Source organism: Neovison vison, chromosome 7, assembly GCF_020171115.1.
Source record: "Neovison vison isolate M4711 chromosome 7, ASM_NN_V1, whole genome shotgun sequence".
NCBI lineage: Eukaryota > Metazoa > Chordata > Mammalia > Carnivora > Mustelidae > Neogale > Neogale vison.
The window spans coordinates 41560790-41581836 of record NC_058097.1 but is presented as its reverse complement, the minus strand read 5'-3'; the positions used below and the strand labels follow the sequence as shown (position 1 = coordinate 41581836).

The window sequence follows — 21047 nt, the reverse complement described above, 5'->3', positions numbered from 1 at the left end:
AATAACACTTATAGGAATATAATGTTCCACCTTTCCTCAAGTACTTGACTTACAAGTACTTATAAATACTTTTCAAAGGAATCCTTTACAGTTTAAAAAAAAAAAAAAAAAAAAAAAAGGAAAAGCTATCATCTCAAAGCTTCTCAAAACTCCTAATATACCCTACAAGAAAATGCCCACTTGTTTCCCAGTCACTATACCAATTTTCACCCTCACAAAGGCATATAAGAGCTCCTATCCATTCACTTCCTCTCCAGACTTAACATTTGGCCAAATTACTGAGTATAAAATAGTATTTTGTGGGGCGCCTGGGTGGCTCAGTGGGTTAAGCCGCTGCCTCCGGCTCAGGTCATGATCTCAGGGTCCTGGGATCAAGTCCCACATCGGGCTCTCTGCTCAGCAGGGAGCCTGCTTCCTCCTCTCTCTCTGCCTGCCTCTCTGCCTACTTGTGATCTCTCTCTGTCAAATAAATAAATAAAATCTTAAAAATAAATAAATAAAATAGTATCTTGTGATTTTATTAACTTTTCATGTTAGTCATGAAGTTAAACATTTCTTCATTTGCTTATTACCATGAGGGTTTCCCTCTAAGTGAAAAAATGCCTGTTCATATTATTTTGTCAGTCTGTCTATTTCTTGATGAATATATTCTAAGATCATAATTTATTTTTTAAAGATTTTATGTATTTATTGGACAGAGAGGGTCACAGCGAGAGAGGGAACAGAAGCAGGGGAAGTGGGAGAGGGAGAAGCAGGCTTCCTGCAGAGGAGGGAGCCTGATAAGGGGGCTTGATCCCAGGACCCTGGGATCATGACCTTAACCGAAGGCTGAGGCTTAACATATGAATCACCCAGGCACCCCTAAGATCATAATTTTTTAGTTGACTTTATGCCGCAAATATTTTCTCATAATGTCTTTTGACAAGAAGTATTTAATTAATTTGAATGCATCAACCCTTTCTTTTATGGTTAGTACTTTATGTCTTGAGACATTGTTCCCTTAAGATTCTCCCCTTTATTAGAAAGATTTTTTCTGTTGACATCTAAATACTTAATCCATCTGGACTTAATTTTTATATATAAATATATATTTTTTAAGATTTTGTTTATTCATTTGACAGAGATCACAAGTAGGGAGAGGCAGGCAGAGAGAAAGAGAGAAAGAAGCAGGCTCTCTGCCAAGCAGAGAGCCTGATGCGGGACTTGATCCCAGGACCCTGAGATCATGACCTGAGCAGAAGGCAGAGGCTTAAAACCACTGAGCCACCCAGGCGCCCTATATATTATTTAAAGTAGAGAATGCTTTTTCCACATTGATTATGAATTGTTCTACCTTTATTTAATTCCTCCTTTCATTTGGGATCTCTTACCCAACCTTGGTCATGAGCTCTGCATTGTCCTAATGGTCTGTTTTCCTATCTCTGTACCAGCAACACGCTGTAAGTTCCTTTTAGCTTATTTCAAACCTTGACATCTATCAGAACAAGTCACTTCAACCTACTCCTTTCCAGGAATATATATAAATTTTATTATCAGCTGAACAAGTTCCAGTACAAACCCTGATTTTTTTTTTTTTTTTGGACAGAGATCACAAGTAGGCAGAGAGGCAGGTGGGGGGCTGGGGGGGGGGCAGGTGGTGGGAAGCAGGCTCTCTGCTGAGCAGAGAGCCTAATGCGGGGCTTGATCCTAAGACCCTACGATCATGATCTGAGCTGAAGGCAGAAGCTTTAACCCACTGAGCCAACCAAGCGCCCCCACCGATGAGATTTTAATTGGATCTATTTAGATTTGAATCTATAAATCAACTTGAAGACAAATGACACATACACAATATTAACACTTCCAATCCACAAATACATTATTTACTCTTATTTTATCCTCCTTTTTATGTTCCAATAGTTACTATAATTTTCCATATTGGGTCTTTTTTTTTTTTTAAAGATTTTTTTTTTTTTTTTTTATTTATTTATCAGAGAGAGAGAGGGAGAGAGAGCGAGCACAGGCAGACAGAATGGCAGGCAGAGGCAGAGGGGGAAGCAGGCTCCCTGCTGAGCAAGGAGCCCGATGTGGGACTCGATCCCAGGACCCCGGGACCATGACCCGAGCTGAAGGCAGCTGCTTAACCAACTGAGCCACCCAGGCGTCCCCATATTGGGTCTTATAAATCAAGATTTATAAGTACCTGAGAATATCAGGTACTTCATGTTTTTAGATGCTTTATATTTAGTTATCTTTAATGGTTAATTATATAATTTTATAGTGAGTTATCTATTTTTATACTTCCTAACTGCCTGAGGCTGCAATATAGAAATGTAATCTTTTAGTCGGCCATGCTGCTAAACTGTCATCATTTCTAATAATCTGTCTATAGGTTCTTTGGAGCTTTTTATACAAGTAACTATACTGTACATAAAGAGTGATGTTTCTTTTTTCTCATCTCTTCTCCTATATTTCCATTTTGTCTTACTGTGTGGGCTAGGAACGTCATTACAAACAGCAGCAATAATGGGCATCCTCATGCCAGCTCTGATTTCAAAGGGGATGACGTGTAACTTTTATCATTAAAAATAATGCTTATATTGGTGCACCTGGGTGGCTCAGGCGGTTGGGCATCTGCCTTCAGCTTGGGTCGTGATCCCAGGGTCCTGAGATAGAGCCCTGTGTCAGGCTCAGCAGAGGTCGTCTTCTCCCTCTGTCCCTCTCCCTACTTGTGTGCATGCTCTCTCAAATAAACAAAAAAACTTTCAAAAATATTTAAAAGTAATGCTTGTATTGTATATGGATGGCAAATAGTGGAAGTTTCTGACTGAGTGTGGGACTGTACAGAAAAGCAAGGGGAGAAAGCTAGAATGATTATAATGGATTAGAGCTGGACCAGCATGAATAACCAGTATGAATAAGCAAAACCAGTATGAATTCATGTTTAGCTTAATATACAGATATGTTTACAAATTTGTGTATATATACAGATTAGTATAGATATATTTTTGCTCTGTTGGCTAAGAGGGCCCAAAAGATATGACACCTTGCATGCCAAGCATTCATATCTTGGTTTCTAATGCCATCCTTCAGTAAAAGGTATTAGGGCTCCTTGGAGAAAGGTCTGATTCTATAGCAGGAAATAACATAATGAGCCTGGAACATTTAGTACCAGAAAGCAAGGAACTGCTCCCCAAACACCTCCACCCACGTTGATGGCAGCATGTGATGACAGCATGTCTAAAAGCATAGAGCTAACAGAAAGAGCTCCCAGTGGCCAAAGCTAGAACAATCTAAGCAACAAAATATACTATTGGACTTAACCCAAAGTATAAAATGTATTCAATATGAGAGAGCATGCACACAAGTGGGGAATGATGAATATGTCAACAGACAGGTGAGAAGAGACAAACTTTCTAGGCAGAAAACTCTAATTATGTAGATACTCAGCCCTCAAGGAAATAGAACACTGTTTCCATTCCTTAGGTGTGAGCTGCAGTAACTTCCCTCCAAAGTGCACTGTACAGTGTAAAAGCGGGAAAGTGGGGAGAGTAACTATCCTGAAGAAACCTGACAAGCACTACCTTAGTTAAGTGACCAAGGCCAACACTAAAAGTTATAAATCATGTCAGTAACATATTTACTCTTCATATGATGTGATGAAAATGGCAACTTATCAACCTCTGTGATTTCCCTCCTAATAGCTCATAACAGCATTAACATGATAAAAAAAAATTTCCTTAGTGGGGCATCCTACAAAATACCTGACCAGCACTCCTCAAAATTATCAATCAGGTCATAAAAAAGGAGGAAAGTCTAATAAACCATCAGAGCCAAAGGAGGCCTAAAGATACATGACAGACAATTAATGGTAACACAGTATCAAAGAACAGAAAAGGGACATGGGGTAAAACAAAGGACTCTGAATAAACTACGGACTTCAGTTAATAAATAAGGTATCAACTGGGGCGCCTGGGTGGCTCAGTGGATTAAGCTTCTGCCCTCAGCTTGGGTCATGATCTCAGCATCCTGGTATCAAGCCCCGCATTGGGCTCTCTGCTCAGTGGGGAGCCTGCTTCCCCGTCTCTGCCTGCCTGCCTCTCTGCCTACTTGTGATCTCTGTCCAATAAATAAAATCTTACAAAAAAAAAATAGGGTGTCAATAGTGGTTCATTAATTACTTCATGTTAGTGTCATACAAACAAACAATTATGAAAGAGTAACTGGATGGGAACACTGTATTATCATCTCAGTATTTCTGTAAATTTGAAACTGTAACTCTGTTAAAAAGAAAAACCGTTTACCAAATAATTTACAAAATGTGGTTTTCCTAAAGATTTTATTTATTTGACAGAGATCACAAGTAGGCAGAGAGGATGGCTGAGAGAGAGGAGGAAGTAGGCTCTCCGCTGAACAGAGAGCCAGATACGAGGCTCAATCCCAGGACCCTGAGATCATGACCCGAGCCAAAGGCAAAAGGCTTACTAACCCACTGAGCCACCTAGGCGCCCCCAAAGTATATTTAAAAAAAAAAAAAAAAAAAAAAATGTTTTATTTATTTGAAAGAGAGAGATTAGAAGTAGGCAGAGAGGCAGGCAGAGGGAGAGGGGGAAGCAGGCTCTCTGTTAAGCAGAGCCCGATGGGGGCGGTCGATCCCAGGACCCTGAGACCATGACCTGAGCTGAACACAGAGGCTTAACCCACTGAGCCACCCAGGTGCCCTACAAAGTGTATTTTTTATGAAATTTCATTGTTATACCATTGTATGGTACTTTTCTGAGTGTATATACATTATATCTTAATCAAAAAATAAAGAAAACCAATGTTTGTTGCAGGTTTTTAAATATCTTTTACCAGGTTGATAAAATGTTCTTATTTTATCAAGAATCTTTGGGGGCGCTTGGGTGGCTCAGTGGGTTAAGCCGCTGCTTCCGGCTCAGGTCATGATCTCAGAGTCCTGGGATCGAGTCCCACATCGGGCTCTCTGCTCAGCAGGGAGCCTGCTTCCTCCTCTCTCTCTGCCTGCCTCTCTGCCTACTTGTGATCTCTCTCTGTCAAATAAATAAATAAAATCTTTAAAAAAAAAAAAAAAAAGAATCTTTGGGACGCCTTGGTGGCACAGTTAGCTGGGTGTCTGCCTTTGGCTTGGGTCATGATCCCAGGGTCCTGGGATCAAGTCCCACATCTAGCTCCTTGCTCTGTGGGGAGCCTGCTTTTCCCTCCCTTTGTCTATCCCTGCTTGTGCTCTCTCTCGCTAGAAATTAAAAAAAAAAAAAGAAGATAATTTTTATCATGAGGGGTGCCTGGGTGGCTCAATCGGTTAAATGTCTAACTCTTTTTTTTTTTTTTAAACTTTATTTATTTATTTGACAGAGAGAGAGAGAGAGAGGGATCACAAGCAGGCAGAGAGAGAGGAGGAAGAAGCCTCCCCTTGGAGCAGAGAGCTGGATGTGGGGCTCGATCCCAGGACCCTGGGATCATGACCTGAGCTGAAGGCAGAGGCTTAACCCACTGAGCCACCCAGGCGCCCCTAAATGTCTAACTCTTGATTTCCGCTCAGGGTCATAATCTCAGAGTCATGAGACTGAGCTGCTTGGGCTCTGAGAAACCATGGGGAATCTGTTTCTCTCCTTTTACCCCTCTGCTCCTTCCCACATTCTAACAGGGCTAAGCATGAACATGTGTGCTCTCTCAAATAAATAAATTATTAAAAAAAAAAAAAGAAAAAAAAAGAAGTCTTGAAATTCTCCTTTTATTCCATAATGGCCTTAAGTGGTTCATAATAAGAGCCACAACAGCACCATAATACAACCTAAGAAGTATTCAAGTTTTTAAAAATGTCTCCAGGACAATTTACTTAACATTATAATGATACAGTACTTGCAAGTTTAGTGGAAATCACCAGTAAATTCACATAGGTTTGGTATATTATTCAGAATTTAAACCACTTATTAAATTCCCCTACGATATAGTACTGTTCAGGCTTTCTTCTTTTTAAGCCAGGTCCCCCCCACCCAAATGAAATTTATCCAGAAGCGCCTGGGTGACGCAGTCAGTTAAGGATCCAACTCTTGAGTTTCAATTCAGGTTGTGATTTCCTGAGTCATTTCATGAGATCAGCCCCCTATCAAGTTCTGCATTATAACCCAGAGTCTGCTTGAGATTCTTTCCCTCTCCCTGTATGATCTCTCTAAAATAAAAAAAAGTAAATATAAAAATAATTTATCCGGGCGCCTGGGTGGCTCAGTTGGTTGGACGACTGCTTTCAGCTCAGGTCATGATCCTGGAGTCCCGGGATCGAGTCCCGCATCATGGGGAGTCTGCTTCTCTCTCTGACCTTCTCCTTGCTCATGCTCTCTCTCACTGTCTCTCTCTCAAATAAATAAATAAAATCTTTAAAAAAAAAAAAATTTATCCAGATCATTAAAAATCTCTGTATACAGGGGTCTGAAGTGGCGGGGGGGGGGGAGGTTGGGGTACCAGGTGGTGGGTATTATAGAGGGCACAGCTTGCATGGAGCACTGGGTGTGGTGAAAAAATAATGAATACTGTTTTTCTGAAAATAAATAAATTGGAAAAAAAAAATCTCTGTATACAGGCACCATCTTTTTATTATCATCCTTTTGTTCTTTACTATCATTTAAATCTGTGCTGAGATTACATTCCCCATTTTGTTACCTCTCTCTCCTTTTCTTGACTGAACTCAACGAAGTATTTTTTTCCTCTTACCTCAATTATATCCTTCCCACTTATTTCCTCAGAGTTTATCCTTTTTCTATTTAAGTTGGGTCCTTAGCTCGTTAATGCCCATCTTTCTTCATGTGTGTAAGCCTACAACCTTTCTTTCAACTGCCACATTCCATGCATCCAAGTTTCACATGCAGTTATTTTCATTGTCATTACAAAGTATTTTTAACTTCCATTAAAAATATTACCATTACAAAATATTTTTAACTTTAACCATTAAATTACTTCAAAGTATGTTTTCATAGCTCCAAATACACAGATTTGAATTCAGTTATATAGATCTGAATTTAGTTATATGTCTGTCTCCAGTATCAGGCTTCCCAAGTCTAAACGCCTGGGTGGCTCAGTGGGTTAACCGCTGCCTTCGGCTCGGGTCATGATCTCAGGGTCCTGGGATTGAGTCCCACATCGGGCTCTCTGCTCAGCAGGGAGCCTGCTTCCTCCTCTCTCTCTCTGCTTGCCTCTCTGCCTACTTGTATCTCTCTCTGTCAAATAAATAAATAAAATCTTAAAAAAAAAAAAAAATTCCATGGTATATAACAGACATGCATTCAGTGCTGGCTGAATTGAGCCCAAGAAATATTACAAGATGGGCGCCTGGGCGGCTCAGTGGGTTAAGCCTCTGCCAGAGGCTCAGGTCATGGTCTCAGGGTCCTGGGATCGTGCTCGCATTGGGCACTCTACTCAGCAGGGAGCCTGCTTCCCTGTGTCTCTCTCTGCCTGCCTCTCTCCCTACTTATGATTTCTCTGTCAAATAAATAAATAAATCTTTAAAAAAATATATTAGGAGAAAGTTAACAGAAAGTCTCTTTGCCATATTTAAAAAAATACTCCTCGGGCGCCTGGTGGCTCAGTGGGTTGGGCCTCTGCCTTCAGCTCAGGTCATAATGTCAGGGTCCTTGGGATCAAGCACCGCATAGGGCTCTCTGCTCAGCAGGGAGCCTGCTTCCCCCTCTCTCTACCTACTTGTGATCTCTGTCAAGTAAGGAAATAAAACCTTTTTTTAAAAATTAATTAATTAATTAAAATTCCTCCTAAGTATACTCTAAAATATATAAATAAAAATGACTTCATTTCCCATTATCAGTACTAAAAATTCACCAGGAAATATATACACTCTTACTTGAACAAATACTTTGCCCAAACGATGCAATGAATAGGTTCAGAAGGTGTGTTACGAATTGTACAGCCAGGAAAAGTTCTCTGGGTAGGTTTGGGATGACATTCATAACACTCAGTTACACCCTGCAAAGTCAGAATATGAGAAAAGTATTTATCCCATGATGGTGGTTTTTCAACATTATAAAATAGTATCATCATAAATATTCATTCATCTACATTCTAACTGTCAAGGAAATTTTATAATATCAGTGACTCCAAAATTCTTACATTATAAACAAGGAACTATAACAAAAGTTAATTGAATCGATCACACTGACAGCTAATTCTAAGCCAGGATTCCTGACTCCTGGCCCAGTAAACAACACTTACAACAAGCCAAAAACAAAAAACAAAACAAGACCACACTGCACCTGAGTATCAAACACAAGAAGTTTACCTTAATCACACTAAACAAAAGAAAAACTACTAGACAGACAAACAACAGCTTTCTAACCAATTCTCTCAAAGGTGTGGACCCCAGTTATTTAATTATCATTCACAGCCTTACCTTATAATCCCCTAAACATTAAGAAAACTAAAAGTAGTAATTTCAAGAACCACCTAGATACACAGAAAAATCCTAGATATTACCAAACAAAATACTCTTCATTTTGTTGAGCTAGGGTTACATTTTAATTTGCAACGTAAGAAATCCTTGAGGCACCTAAGAAAAATTTTCAAAACCATCAAATGAACATTCCTCATTTCAGCAATTCTTAACCTCAGTCTTAATACATACTAGTACCTTAGGATCAGGTTAATGAGCAATGTCTTTCTAATAATGGTTAAAGAACCAAAACCTGCCAATCGTTTTAATATAAATGGCAGCAGATGAGGATTTTCTCCACAATACCATTTCTGGTGTCCTCTCAGTAAACCTTCTTGGGGGAAGCCATCCCTCAAATCACAGTGAAAAAGAGAACTACTGCTGTGACCTATGAACGGACTCTGAAGGACTCCACTGATCTAACTAAATTTAATACACAGATATTTATAACAGTCTTTGTAAAAGGATACTAAATAATCTTCCAAGAGTAGTATTTATCAGCTAAAACAAAAGCAGCAGTGCCACAATTTCCAACATGGGTAAACTGCCAAATAATGGACAAGAGTCGCAAATTTTAAGTGGAGTTTAATTCAACTTTTGGTTTCAAAACCTGCAAAATGACTCTTCAAATGTACCTGGTTTAATTTCCTAAAGAACCAAAAGAATAAAAATCACAGTGCTGAATTTTATGAAACTGGGTTATGAGTCCACAGGTCCTTACTTGCTCTATTATTCTCTAGTTTCTTCTAAACACTTGAAGTATTTCACAACTATACCAAAAATTTTCTAAGTATTCTTCAGGTCTATTAAGTCCATACTTCAGGTCTATTAAGTCCATACTTTAGATAATAAGAAAAACCAAAAGGTGGTTTTATCATCCATCCACTATAGCATGACATGTAGTCTCATAGCTATCAAGAATTTAAAAAGGCAATATTATTATGCTTACCATTCTAGTAATTTTAATATATAAGCTATAGAAGCCAAGTAGCACAGAGTTAAAAAACAAAAACAAAAGAAATTCTTTGAATATAGAAATTCTTTCTATATTCTTTGTATCACCTTTATAGTATCTAAGTTTTATCAGAGCACAAAAATCCCCACATTTTGGATGATGACCAGCCCATATCATATAAATTCAAAGTTTAGGTCTTCCCTCCTTAAGGTCCCAAATAAATATCTGGGAAGTAAAAACTTACTTTACCTTTTTGATGGTAGTTACTTGCCCAAGGTAACCAGCCGTTCCACTCTCAATAAGAGGTACATCAGCTGCCAGACACATCCTATTAACATGGTTTCGGGCAGCTGGAAGAAAAATACTAGTTAGCAGGGGTTTATGGGGGGGGGAATCAGTTACTTCAATTAGGATAACATTTACCCAAACTATTTTTTTAAATTTGCTATGCAATTTTCTTATAGCTATGATCAGAGTAATAACTTAAGAGACATTCACTAGCAAAATTCCAAACATAAGGAATTTATATCACAAATTTACTCTATTGATGTGCCTACTCTATTAATCTTGGTTACAACATTGTTTCAATGTGTTCTGAGTCCTTACTATTATTCTAATAAAATATCATGTAACAAATGGAAGTAGATGGAGAATGTGGAATATCAACTTCGAACCGTTAAGGCAGTTTAAGACAAGGGAAATAAAGAGTCTAGTTAAAAGTCATTCTGGGCCGCCTGGGTAGCTTAGCCGGTTGAGTACCCGACTCTTGACTTTGGCTCAGGTGATCTCAGCGTGGTGCGATTAGGCTCTTTGGGCTCCATGCTCAGCGCAGGGCCACTTGAGATGTTCTTTTTCTGGCCCTCGCCCCTCACTCATGTGCACTCTCTCAAATAAATAAAATCTTACCCAAAAAAAGTCATTCTGACCCTTTCTCATGCTACTTTGTGTGTTTGTTTGTTTTGTATTTCTGGCTCAAAATGGTTACAAACCACCCCACAAATGTTGTTTTACATGTAGAACAATGATGGCTATACAACACTTGACTGAAGAAACATTACCTCCTATTGTGGAAAGCTTTAAATGGTCTAAAGTATGTACATTTAAACAGAATCCAGTCTGTTCTCTGACAGCACTACCTATACCTAAAATAATTCAGGATCCATGGCAGCTATACTAACTCTGACATCCTTTTGCCCCAGTCTTAAAACAGTTAAAACTTAACTGTTAAAACTTAAAACAAGTTTTACAGCCTTGATCGCACTTTAGAATCACGTGGGAAACTGAAAAAATGTGATGATCAGGCACCATTCTGAGAGTCTGACTTAACTAGTCTTGAGATGAGATGAGATGTGAGATACAGGTACTGATATTTCTTAGATCTCCATGTAAACGAAGAAGTCACACTGTGCTTAAGTGATGGGATACTCTGAAACAAGCACACACCCACATACCATATGTAGTCACCCTCTTTAGCGATTTTAACAACTTCTATGTTCACACGTTTTGATGGAACAGCAGAGTATATGATAGCTAAATTCCTGCCTGAAACCAGTTCTAGTTAAAATTACAATCAACTGGCAAATTTTAAACCTAATCTTACTTCCCTCTAGATGTAACTCATAAGGAATACTTTAAACACTAAAAGTGGAAATGGCCTTGTTGGGGGGGGGGGAGGGGAATACTTAGGAATTAAATGTATAAAAGTAATCTCACCTCTGTTATCTAAAGCATTCATAACCAATATAAATTGTCGAAAAAATTCCACATTATAGTCAGGGCTACAAAACAAAACAAAAAACAAGTGTCACCAAAACAACCGGCCTTACACCTGATCGTCACAGCAGAATACAGGGTCCTAAAAAGTATATTAAAGTAACAGTGCAAAAATAATTGGATGTTAGGGGTCTGTATCATATAATAGGTTTGACTTCTTCAAAACTCCACAGCAGATTTCAAAGAAATCATTTCCCCTTAATCCCTATGACTAGACATGCTTTTTGCTCAGCAATCTAGGGCCCAAGACCAAGATCTCACACTGGCAGAAAGATGGCATGACTTCACCAGTCCCACCAGGCCTACCCCGGGCAGCCTGGGAACATACAAAAAACACATTCCCAGGATCTGCCTGGCCTCTAGCTTCACCTCACATGGTCAGGATCAGGCAGGGTTCAGGCCTCTAGAGTCCCCGCTTTTAGCAGCACTGGGAAAGCAAAACAGGGTATGGGGGTTATAGAACCACAAGGTTTGCAGAGCAAACATCCAGAAATTTAAAAAAACTGGATACAAATTTCCTGAAAAAGTCTAAGACTTTCTCTAACTCCAGACCTTAAACAATAAGTTATTATTTCCAATATCATTTACTTATAAGTTAGACAACTATAAAGGATAATTTAGACTCAGGGTTCCTTTGTTTCAATACTTCCAAAATTACATATTTACTCTATCTTTACTGAGATCAGAGCGTATTTATGAACGGTGAAAACTATGGCCCTGTTATAATTCCTAGTGTTATATTACAGAAGTCAAAGTCCAAATAAACAAATTATTTTGGGAAAGAACCTTTCAAACTGAAAAAGACCAGAGCTGAAATCAATCAGAATGAGACCAATATATTTAGAAGTCTGAATCATCACATATAATGATTTTGCATAGTTTATCTTTATTTAAAACAAAAATACAAGGCCCTTTTAAGTTTCCAAGTAACTTATTTATTTAGAGTATTAAAATATCTTACCTCTTACCGAACTCATTTAAATCATATGTATAAACTGTTAATAAAACTCAACTTATTATGTGGGCACAACCACATTTTAATTTTTCCTGAAAAATCATTTTTCTTTTCCAAGTTTTTATTTAAATTTCAGTCAGTTAACATACAGTATAATATTAGTTATACAGTGATTCAACACTTACATACAACACCTGGTGCTCATCACCAGTGCCCTCCTTAATTCCCATCACATTATTTTACCCACCCACCCCCAAGGAACCTCCCCTCTGATAATCATCAGTTTGTTCTCTACAGTTAGGAGGGGAAAATCATTTTTAAAAAGCAGAATGATGGGATGCCTAGGTGACTCCGTCGTTAAGTGTCTGACTTTGGCTCAGGCCACGATCCCAGGGTACTGGGCATAGAGCCCCGCATTGGGCTCCCCTGCTTCTCCCTCTCCCACTTCCTCTGCTTGTGTTTCCTCTCTCCCTGACTCTTTCAAGTAAGTAAAATCTTAAAAAAAAAAAAAAAAAAAAAAAAGGAAAAGAAAAAAGCAGAATGACTTCAAACTCCTGTATCTGGATAATAAAATACCTAATACTCTCAAAATTTAATTCACAACAAACACAATTTTGCAACATAATAATTAGAACATACTTCATGATGCTGTCATGGTAGGCTATGATATTAGCTTTTGGGTAAAACTGCAGTACACTTTCTTTGGCAACCTGGAAAAACAAACAACACTAAATTATTAATCTACTAAATAGCTACAACATTTCTCTCTGTATTTCAAGTTTATTTATGGCACATAACACTTTTATTTCACCTACTTACATATCCTATTTATTAAAAACTAAAGAAATATAAAACTGTGACAAAACTTCATTAAGATTAAGATACACACATAATTATAATAATAACAGGCGAGCTGGCCCCTTCCTTTATACACATCTACACGAATGTCAAGATTCAACAAAAATATAAAATGCAGTAACTAAGTGTGATTCATTCATTCATTCAACATTTACTGAGTATCTTGTATGTGCCAGGATCTGCATGAAGCACTTGGTGAGCCAAAGTGACACTAATCAATGTGGATAAACAAAACTACAAACTATGATAAATCACACCTAGAAAAATTAGAAGCTATAGGGTTCCTGGCTGGCTCAGTCGGAAGAGCATGCTACTCTTGATCTCACCTCGTGGTTGTGAGTTTGAACCCTGCATTGGGTGTGGAGATTACTTTTAAATAAGTTAAAAAAAAAAATTTAAAGACAAGAAAAAGTAGAAGTTGTTTTAATAGGAAGGTCTGACTTAGTCTACAAGGTTTATTCAGATTGTATCCCTAGAGAAGAAAGCCAAAATTTGAAAACTAAAAAGGAGAAAAAGGTGGGAGTTTGCCAAAAAGGTTGGGAGAAAAGCAAAATGAAAAGATGCTTTAAGACCCTGAATCAAGATGGAACATTCAAGGAACTAAAGAAAGGTCTAGGTGGCTATAACCTCAGGAAAGGCCACCCTTTTAGAAAAAAGAGCAACAAGAGCTTGTAGGCTGTAGTTTCTCTAGCCCTCAAATATATAAAGCAGTCAACCTCTAGGGAACACTGGAACAATGCTCATCCTAAGAAACAATCAGAAACTTAAATAAGAATGGGACACCATTTACAGGATTGGGTAGAGCGCATCTATTTATTTCCTCAGCAGACCAAAACAGGAGGGTTTAGTCTTTAGTCCTTTACATCTTTATTCCTCACAATCTCTCAAGTATTAAGTACATTCTCCTCCTACTGAGTATACTGAGTGTGTGTGTGTGTGTGTTGTGCATAGAGTATATTCTCCCGCCTACTGAAGAGTCCCATTAATCTGATATCATAAAAAGAAATCCCTCAAAAAAGTGCAGAAATATTAATGAATAAACAAAAATAGCATTAAAAAAATAAAGTTACCTGGGCCTTTGATCTTCCAACATGTTTCTTTTGAAACAAAAACTGCCTGTTGAGGTTGCTGACATCGATAGTATCCAGATCAATCTACAAGTGCATAAACTCCAGATAAACCACAAGTTTTCTGGTATGTTTGAGCAATATCACTATCCTCAGTATCCATAACCCAAAACTTTTGCTATTTGTTACATTAGCAGAAAAAAATGTTTTTCATTTTCAACCAGTAATACCAAAATTATTAAGCTGATAAAAATAATTTAACACATATTTTTAAAAACTTGGGATTTAATCTCAGAGATTACTTTCTCAAAAAATATTTTAGAAAGGGGGCGCCTGGGTGGCTCAGTGGGTTAAGCCTCTGCTTTCGGCTCAGGTCATGATCTCAAGGTCCTGGGATGGAGCCCTGAATTGGGCGCTCTGCTTCTCCAGGAGCCTGCTTCCTCCTCTCTCTGCCTGCCTCTCTGCCTACTTATGATCTCTCTGTCAAATAAATAAATAAAATCTTTAAAAAAATTTTTTTAAGGACGGATCAATTTTTTGTTGTTTAATCATCCTGAGAAGTATGTTTGGAAATTCCCTAGATGGCATAAAATTATGTGTCTGTTGAAAATAAATAGATAATTCATTTATCTACCAATCTAATTATTCTTTCAAGTCCGTTACATTAGATTCAACTGTGACTTTTTTTCTTAAATGATACCTGGCAGAGTTATTGAATTTTTGCTGCTTTAGTTCAAGTCTTCATCTACATACAATTCCACTTACAATTATTATTACCTAAGGGCTGTTAAAGGAAATGTTTACATGAGGTTTCAAAAGTGTTACATTTTAAGTTTTAACTAACTGTTGCTTTAAAATAAACATAAGGGAAGAAAATAATGATTTTCATCCCATTTCAATAAATTTACATGACAAGTAATCGAACATTCTAATCGTAAAACATCTTAACAGTTTTGATCAGAATTCTGGAAAATATTATATAACCATCTAAACATTTTCTATTTGTACTTTCCACATTTATTACAAAAGCTGAATCAAATAAAAAAGAGTCAGCATTTATTTTTCAGGTGCCCAATCCACTGTCTCCTCTATTACAAAACTGTTCTTTTTAAACATGCAGCAGTAGTTACCAGCTAAGGCACAATGCACAATCACATCTGGATCTGCAGTACAGACCTGGATGGGAAGACTAACCTTTTAACAGTTCAAAAAAAAAAGTGTGAATTCTCCCCCCTCCTCAGTCACTCATTTATTAGCTCAGTCTGCCACTTCCACTTTTTTCGATTCCGTGCTTCCACTACGCTTTAAGACAATTTAAACTCACAGCCGAACTCCTACATCCCCAATCTCTAAAGTTTAACAGAAATGATTTAAAATTACAGCCACTGTACGTGAGTGCAAAAGTTAAAATCCTCACCGACATCTTTAACGACAAGAGTGACTGGGTCTATGGAGATAACAATGACAGTCACGCAGATCGTACCCACAACAGAGGAGCGCGAGTCCCAAAGGAGTCCTGCCACTTGCTTCGTGACCCAAATAAGTTACTAAAACCCCTCTAAACCTCACTTTTCTTCTCGTCTGTTTAAAAAAAAAAAAAAAAAAGAAGGGATGAAAATGGCGTTTGCAACCTTATAGAGGTAGCTAAGATTAGACGCGTTAACGCCAAGTTAACCGCTCAGAACTGCGCCGGGCTCGGGACAAGCGCTCACGATGTATTGGCTCCTAATGCAGCCACCCTCTGCTCTGGACCAGTATTTCTGAGTTAAGGGAGACCGCCGAAATGAAGTCACAACATCCACGAGACTCAAACAATCACGTCCTGCCTCCTACTACAGCTGGGGAACTGCTCTGAAGCGAAAACACACGAGGCCGCTTCCACAGCCCAGAACCGCCACAAATTGGCGCTGCCAGGGAGGCAGGGGGCGGCCGCGCTGCCCGACGCCCGGAAGACCCCAGCCCGCGGCCTCTCTGGCGTCCGGAGCGGACCCGGCGTGCAGCGAGGCAGGCTCAGGCCCCGCCGAGAAGCGCCCTCTTCGCAGGCAGACCCCGGGGCTTCCCGGCCTGCTGCCGCCACCCCGTCCCCTCAACTCTGGTCCCGACCTCCGGAGCCCGAGCCCCCGGCCCCGGCAAGACCGCCCGCCATTCAGCCCGCGCGCACGCCTGGCCCTCACCAGGTCGATGTGGGAGAAGCCGGTGAGCACGAGGTTCTTGAGGAGCTCGCAACCAATGCCGCCCGCACCCACCACCAGCACCCGGCCCCCGGCCACGGCCTCGGCCAGTTCCCGAGGCAGTCCCCGCGACAGTGCCATGGCGGGACGACCACGAGCCGCGGCGGAGGCGGAGGCGCGAGAACTGAGCCGCGGCCGGAAGCAGGTGGGGGAAGGGCGGCCCAGCTTCCGTTCCTGCGCACTACGGCCGCCAGTTGGCGCCGATCGGGCGACGCCCGGGACCTGAGGAGTGGATCTCCTGGGCCCCGGTGGGGCTTTGCGTGAAGGATCTCACACATCTCCAGCTCTACTCCAGCCCCGTCGTGTTTTTCACAGACGCGCGATGAATCGCGGTCTGGCTTTAGGAAACCTGAGGGCCATCTTTTAGCCTGGGGTTTTAACTCAAAGCCAAGGCTAACACCTTAGAAGACACACGCCCCAGTATGTAAAGAGCTCTTACAGATCAACAAGAAAACAAATGTCACCCGAGCAACAAATATAGGCCAAGGATGTGAAGAGGCACTCACAAAGAAAATGAACAATATGATCAATAAACATAAAATTTAATCGAAGAAATGTAAAATAGTACTTAAAATTTTTTTCACTTATGGGGCTCCTGGGTGGCTCAGTGGGTTAAAGCCTCTGCCTTAGCTCAAGTCAAGATCCCAGAGCCCTGGGATTGAGCCCCACATCGAGCTCTCTGCTCAGCGGGGAGCCTGCTTCCTCCTCTCTCTGCTTGCCTCTCTGCCTGCTTGTGATCTCTCTCTGTCAAATAAATAAATAAAATCTTAAAATAAATAAATAAACAAATAAAATCTTAAAAAAAATTTTTTTTCACTTATGAAGCCAGTGAAAGAAAAAGTGTAACAGTCCCTGTGGTCAAGAGATAGGAAATCAAAACACTCCCATAACTAGAAGTAAGGATTCTAAAGCAAAGCTTTTCTAGAGGGTGTTAAGATAACGGAGGCATATTTTAAAAATTTTATTTGGGCAAAACTCGATTCGAATTGGGCAGCATTCAATCTAGGTGATGACAATCTCTGAGGAGTTGTTTTAAAATGAAAGCCTTCCATGGCTAGAAGGGAGAAGCAGCAAGGAAATTATACAGAAGTGTGTTGGTTATTGCAAGGTTACTTTCCTTTAGGGGATTACCGGGTAGATTACCTTTTTAAATACTTATTTAAGTAATCTCTACACACAACGTGGGGCTTAAACTCACAACCTTGAGATCAAGAGTCGCACACTCTCCTGAATGAGCCAGTCAGGCATCCCTGATAAGGCAATTCCTGACTGACTGGTTTAAGAGTCCATTTCTGGGAGAACCCTAACTGTAATTAAGTTTCTGCTTGGTGAAGCGAGGCTTAGCCTAAGCAACTCCATTTTGGGCTTCTCCTTTTTTTTTAAAACAAGAGTAATTTGGCAATAATCAAAAGTCGTGTTAATAGCATATCATATAATAATATATTAACAATATAATGTTAAAAGATACAAAACCATTTGTGTGACTAAATTTTATAAAAACAAAAGTATATTAAAAAGCAGGAAGAAGGGCGCCTGGGTGGCTCAGTGGGTTAAGCCGCTGCCTTCGGCTCAGGTCATGATCTCAGGGTCCTGGGATCGAGTCCCACATCGGGCTCTCTGCTCAGCGGGGAGCCTGCTTCCTCCTCTCTCTGCCTGCCTGCCTCTCTGCCTGCTTGTGATCTCTGTCTGTCAAATAAATAAATAAAATCTTTAAAAAAAAAAAAAAGCAGGAAGAAAACAACGGTTAATATTTTTGTGTATCTATGTGTGATGAAATTGTGGATAATTTTTCTTTTTTAGGCTTTTCTGTATTTCCAGATGCTCATGCTCCTCAAAGAAAATGCTAATTCTAAAATAAGAAAAAATTATTCCAAATACTAAAAAGAAAGATTATGTAATGTGATAGAGGTGCTTGAAAAAAGAAACAGAAGGCTAAAAATGGAGTCACTTGTGCTAAACCGAGTTAATACCTAACCTAACTGCAGTTTCAGACTTTCCCAGGAGTGGAATTTTAAACCAATCAGTCTGGAATTTCCCCGTCTGCAACTAGCGATTTAATCTGCCTGATAAAACCCTTCTAAGGATAGGTAACCTTGCCTGAAATAATCTCTTCTAACTTCCTGTCCCACCATCCTTCAGCAATAAATACCTCCCATTTTGAACACCTCAGAACTCCTTTTTTCCTGCTAGACCTTTGCGGTCAGAATCATGAATCGTTGAATAAAGCCAGTTAGATCTTTAAACTCAATCAGTTGAATTTCATTTTTTAACATGCTAAATATTGCTACAATAGCAATCATATTATAGTATGTAAATGTATGAAGTTAACATACTGCACACTTTAAATTTACACAATGTTATATGTCAAATATATTCAGTAAGAAAAAAAATTTTTTTTTTTTAAGATTTTATTTATTTATTTGACAGAGAGAAATCACAAGTAGGCAGAGAGGCAGGCAGAGAGAGAGAGTGAAACAGGCTCCCTGCTGAGCAGAGAGCGGGATGCGGGACTCGATCCCAGGACCCTGAGATCATGACCTGAGCCTAAGGCAGCGGCTTAACCCACTGAGCCACCCAGGCGCCCAAGAAAAAAATTTTAAAGCGAAAAGGTAAAGATAGAAAATGGAGGAAAATGATTTTGACATCTGTGGTCTTTTCATCAGCTGCTTGGTTCACCAACCACACACCAAGCTGGTCGGGTTTCTGAGGAATACTCAGGACACTGTCCTGAGGTATGAGAGCGGGAAGTGCCAGAATGCTCCCTGGTGGGGGGCCGGGGTGGGGGGTAAGCACCCCTGCACAGTGGGTTGCTGATGCTCTTTCCCTACCTAGGCCTGGCTTTTACAAAGACCCCATCCTGGCAGTTAAACCTAAAGGCGGCCTTTTCCAGGATGCTGACCTTAGTTATCCCTCTGGACACTCGCCCAATCTGAACCACCTTCCTCAGCTTTTCTCCTGCCTCCCTTCTCTTCCCCTAGGCGGGGCTGGGTTTATTTACCTAATCCTGAGGGCCTTGGCTTTTCTTTGTGGATTTGCCTGCATGAGTGTGAATATACAGTGTAAAATGCTTGCCCACCTTAACAAATTCAAATAGGATCCAAGTGCAGGAAGTGAAAGCACAAAAGTCCCATTCATACCTAATCCTACTGCTGGGCCCTTGATGGCCTGTGTGTGTGTGTGTGTGTGTGTGTGTGTGTGTGTCTGCGTGTGTTTAGTAATCTCTACACCCAAGGCGGGGCACAACTCACATCCCCAAGACTCACACACCCAAGTGCCCCCCTTTGTGTGTTTTTTTTTTAAAGATTTTATTTATCCGACAGAGATCACAAGTAGGCAGAGAGGCAGGCAGAGAGAGAGGGGGAAGCAGGCTCCCCGCTGAGCAGAGAGCCCAATGCTGGGCTCAATCCCGGGACTCCGAGATCATGACCTGAGCCAAAGGCAGCGGCTTAACCCACTGAGCCACCCAGGCGCCCCTTCCCTTTATCTTTATTGATGTATGTCTCCTACATAATATGCAGTTTTTCATTCATTCATTCATGCACTCAATTCTTTCCTTTGTATTTATTTAAGTAATCTCTATACCCAAGGTGGGGCTTGACCTTATGTTCTTCTGACTGAGCCAGCCAGGGGCCCCCGCAGCTTTACATCTGAAGGGGTTCACACTGGACTTTTCTCATCCTGTTTCCCTGACAATATGTTACAACCTTACCCTTGTTTGCCTGATGACTTCCTGTGACTGGTTCCGTGCACCCCACAACGTCTATCTTCAACTGAAGGTGGTATTTGAGGTAATAGTTTGGGCCATTTCAAGGCGTTACTCAGTTTTGCTGGGTATCTCCCATCTATACAGAGGTATACCTCTACTTCTACTTCTGTTTGTCTCCTGTCAATCTTTATTTTCTTACGGCTGGGGGGTGTCAGCTAAGTACCGAGAAGGGTAAAGAGAAAATTATTCTTGTTCGCCTACATCCCTAAAGCCTCACTGACCAGCAAGTTTGGGTTGTACACAGATAGCCACTTTCCCCCAGATGCCCCCAGAGGCGTGATCACACGGTGTTCCCACCAGTGTTATTTGCCAGATTAGCAAATCAAACTGTTTATAGCAGGTCCCTCACCTATGAAGGTAAGGAGGAAGTCTGTACACAGCTAGTGGGCATGTTTTCATACTGCTGCTGTCAAAGTGTAACAGAATAGAAGGGATTGACACAAAAACCAAAAGGAGAAAGGGGAGATTGGAAAAGTGACCACCTGGAAGGAGGGACAATGTCCAGAACAGAGGAAGGGCCCCTTTTCTGTAATACTGTAGGGGCAGAAGGTGGGATGGGGTGAGGGTGGGATCATGGGTAGGGAAAACACCGGACAGGTCTGAACAGCTAGTATGGCAGGGTGGGAGCCTTAAGAAGCTGGGGTGGGTCGAGTGGTTCAATCAGCATCCAGGGACTGCAACAGAATGCAGCCAAGTACAGAGGCAGCAGAGGTGGTAAGAGGCTGATGGTTTTCCCAGCTCTTCCGCGGCTCTCCCTCCTACAAAGCCCACTAGATTGCCTGTGCAGGGAACACCCACCTTCGGGGCTAGAGAGGAGCCACATTCTGAGCTGTCACTGTGGAGACAAGCACCTGACCCTGGAAAGGTATATCAGCTCACAGCCAGAAGTTTCTAAATCTCACTGCAGCCCCAGCACAGGGCTGCCCTTAAAATATTTTAAGGACTGCCCTTAAAATAAAGAGTTAATAATCTGTGAGTCGAAATGAAGCAAAAGTACACAAACCTGGG

The 21047-nt window shown here is 40.5% G+C and overlaps 1 protein-coding gene across 1 annotated transcript in view; it reads right to left on the bottom strand.

Annotated features, from left to right (window-relative positions):
- UBA2 (ubiquitin like modifier activating enzyme 2) overlaps positions 1–16407 on the bottom strand; it is a 39815-nt gene extending 23408 nt beyond the window's left edge. The window contains exons 1-6 of the mRNA XM_044256292.1: positions 16217–16407; positions 14046–14129; positions 12757–12827; positions 11103–11167; positions 9639–9739; positions 7850–7971 (exon numbers count right to left, since the gene is read on the bottom strand). Coding sequence (XP_044112227.1) covers positions 7850–7971; positions 9639–9739; positions 11103–11167; positions 12757–12827; positions 14046–14129; positions 16217–16354 — 581 coding nt within the window. The 5' untranslated portion in view covers positions 16355–16407. The remainder of the gene's footprint in view (positions 1–7849; positions 7972–9638; positions 9740–11102; positions 11168–12756; positions 12828–14045; positions 14130–16216) is intronic.
- Positions 16408–21047: the final 4640 nt, after the last annotated feature.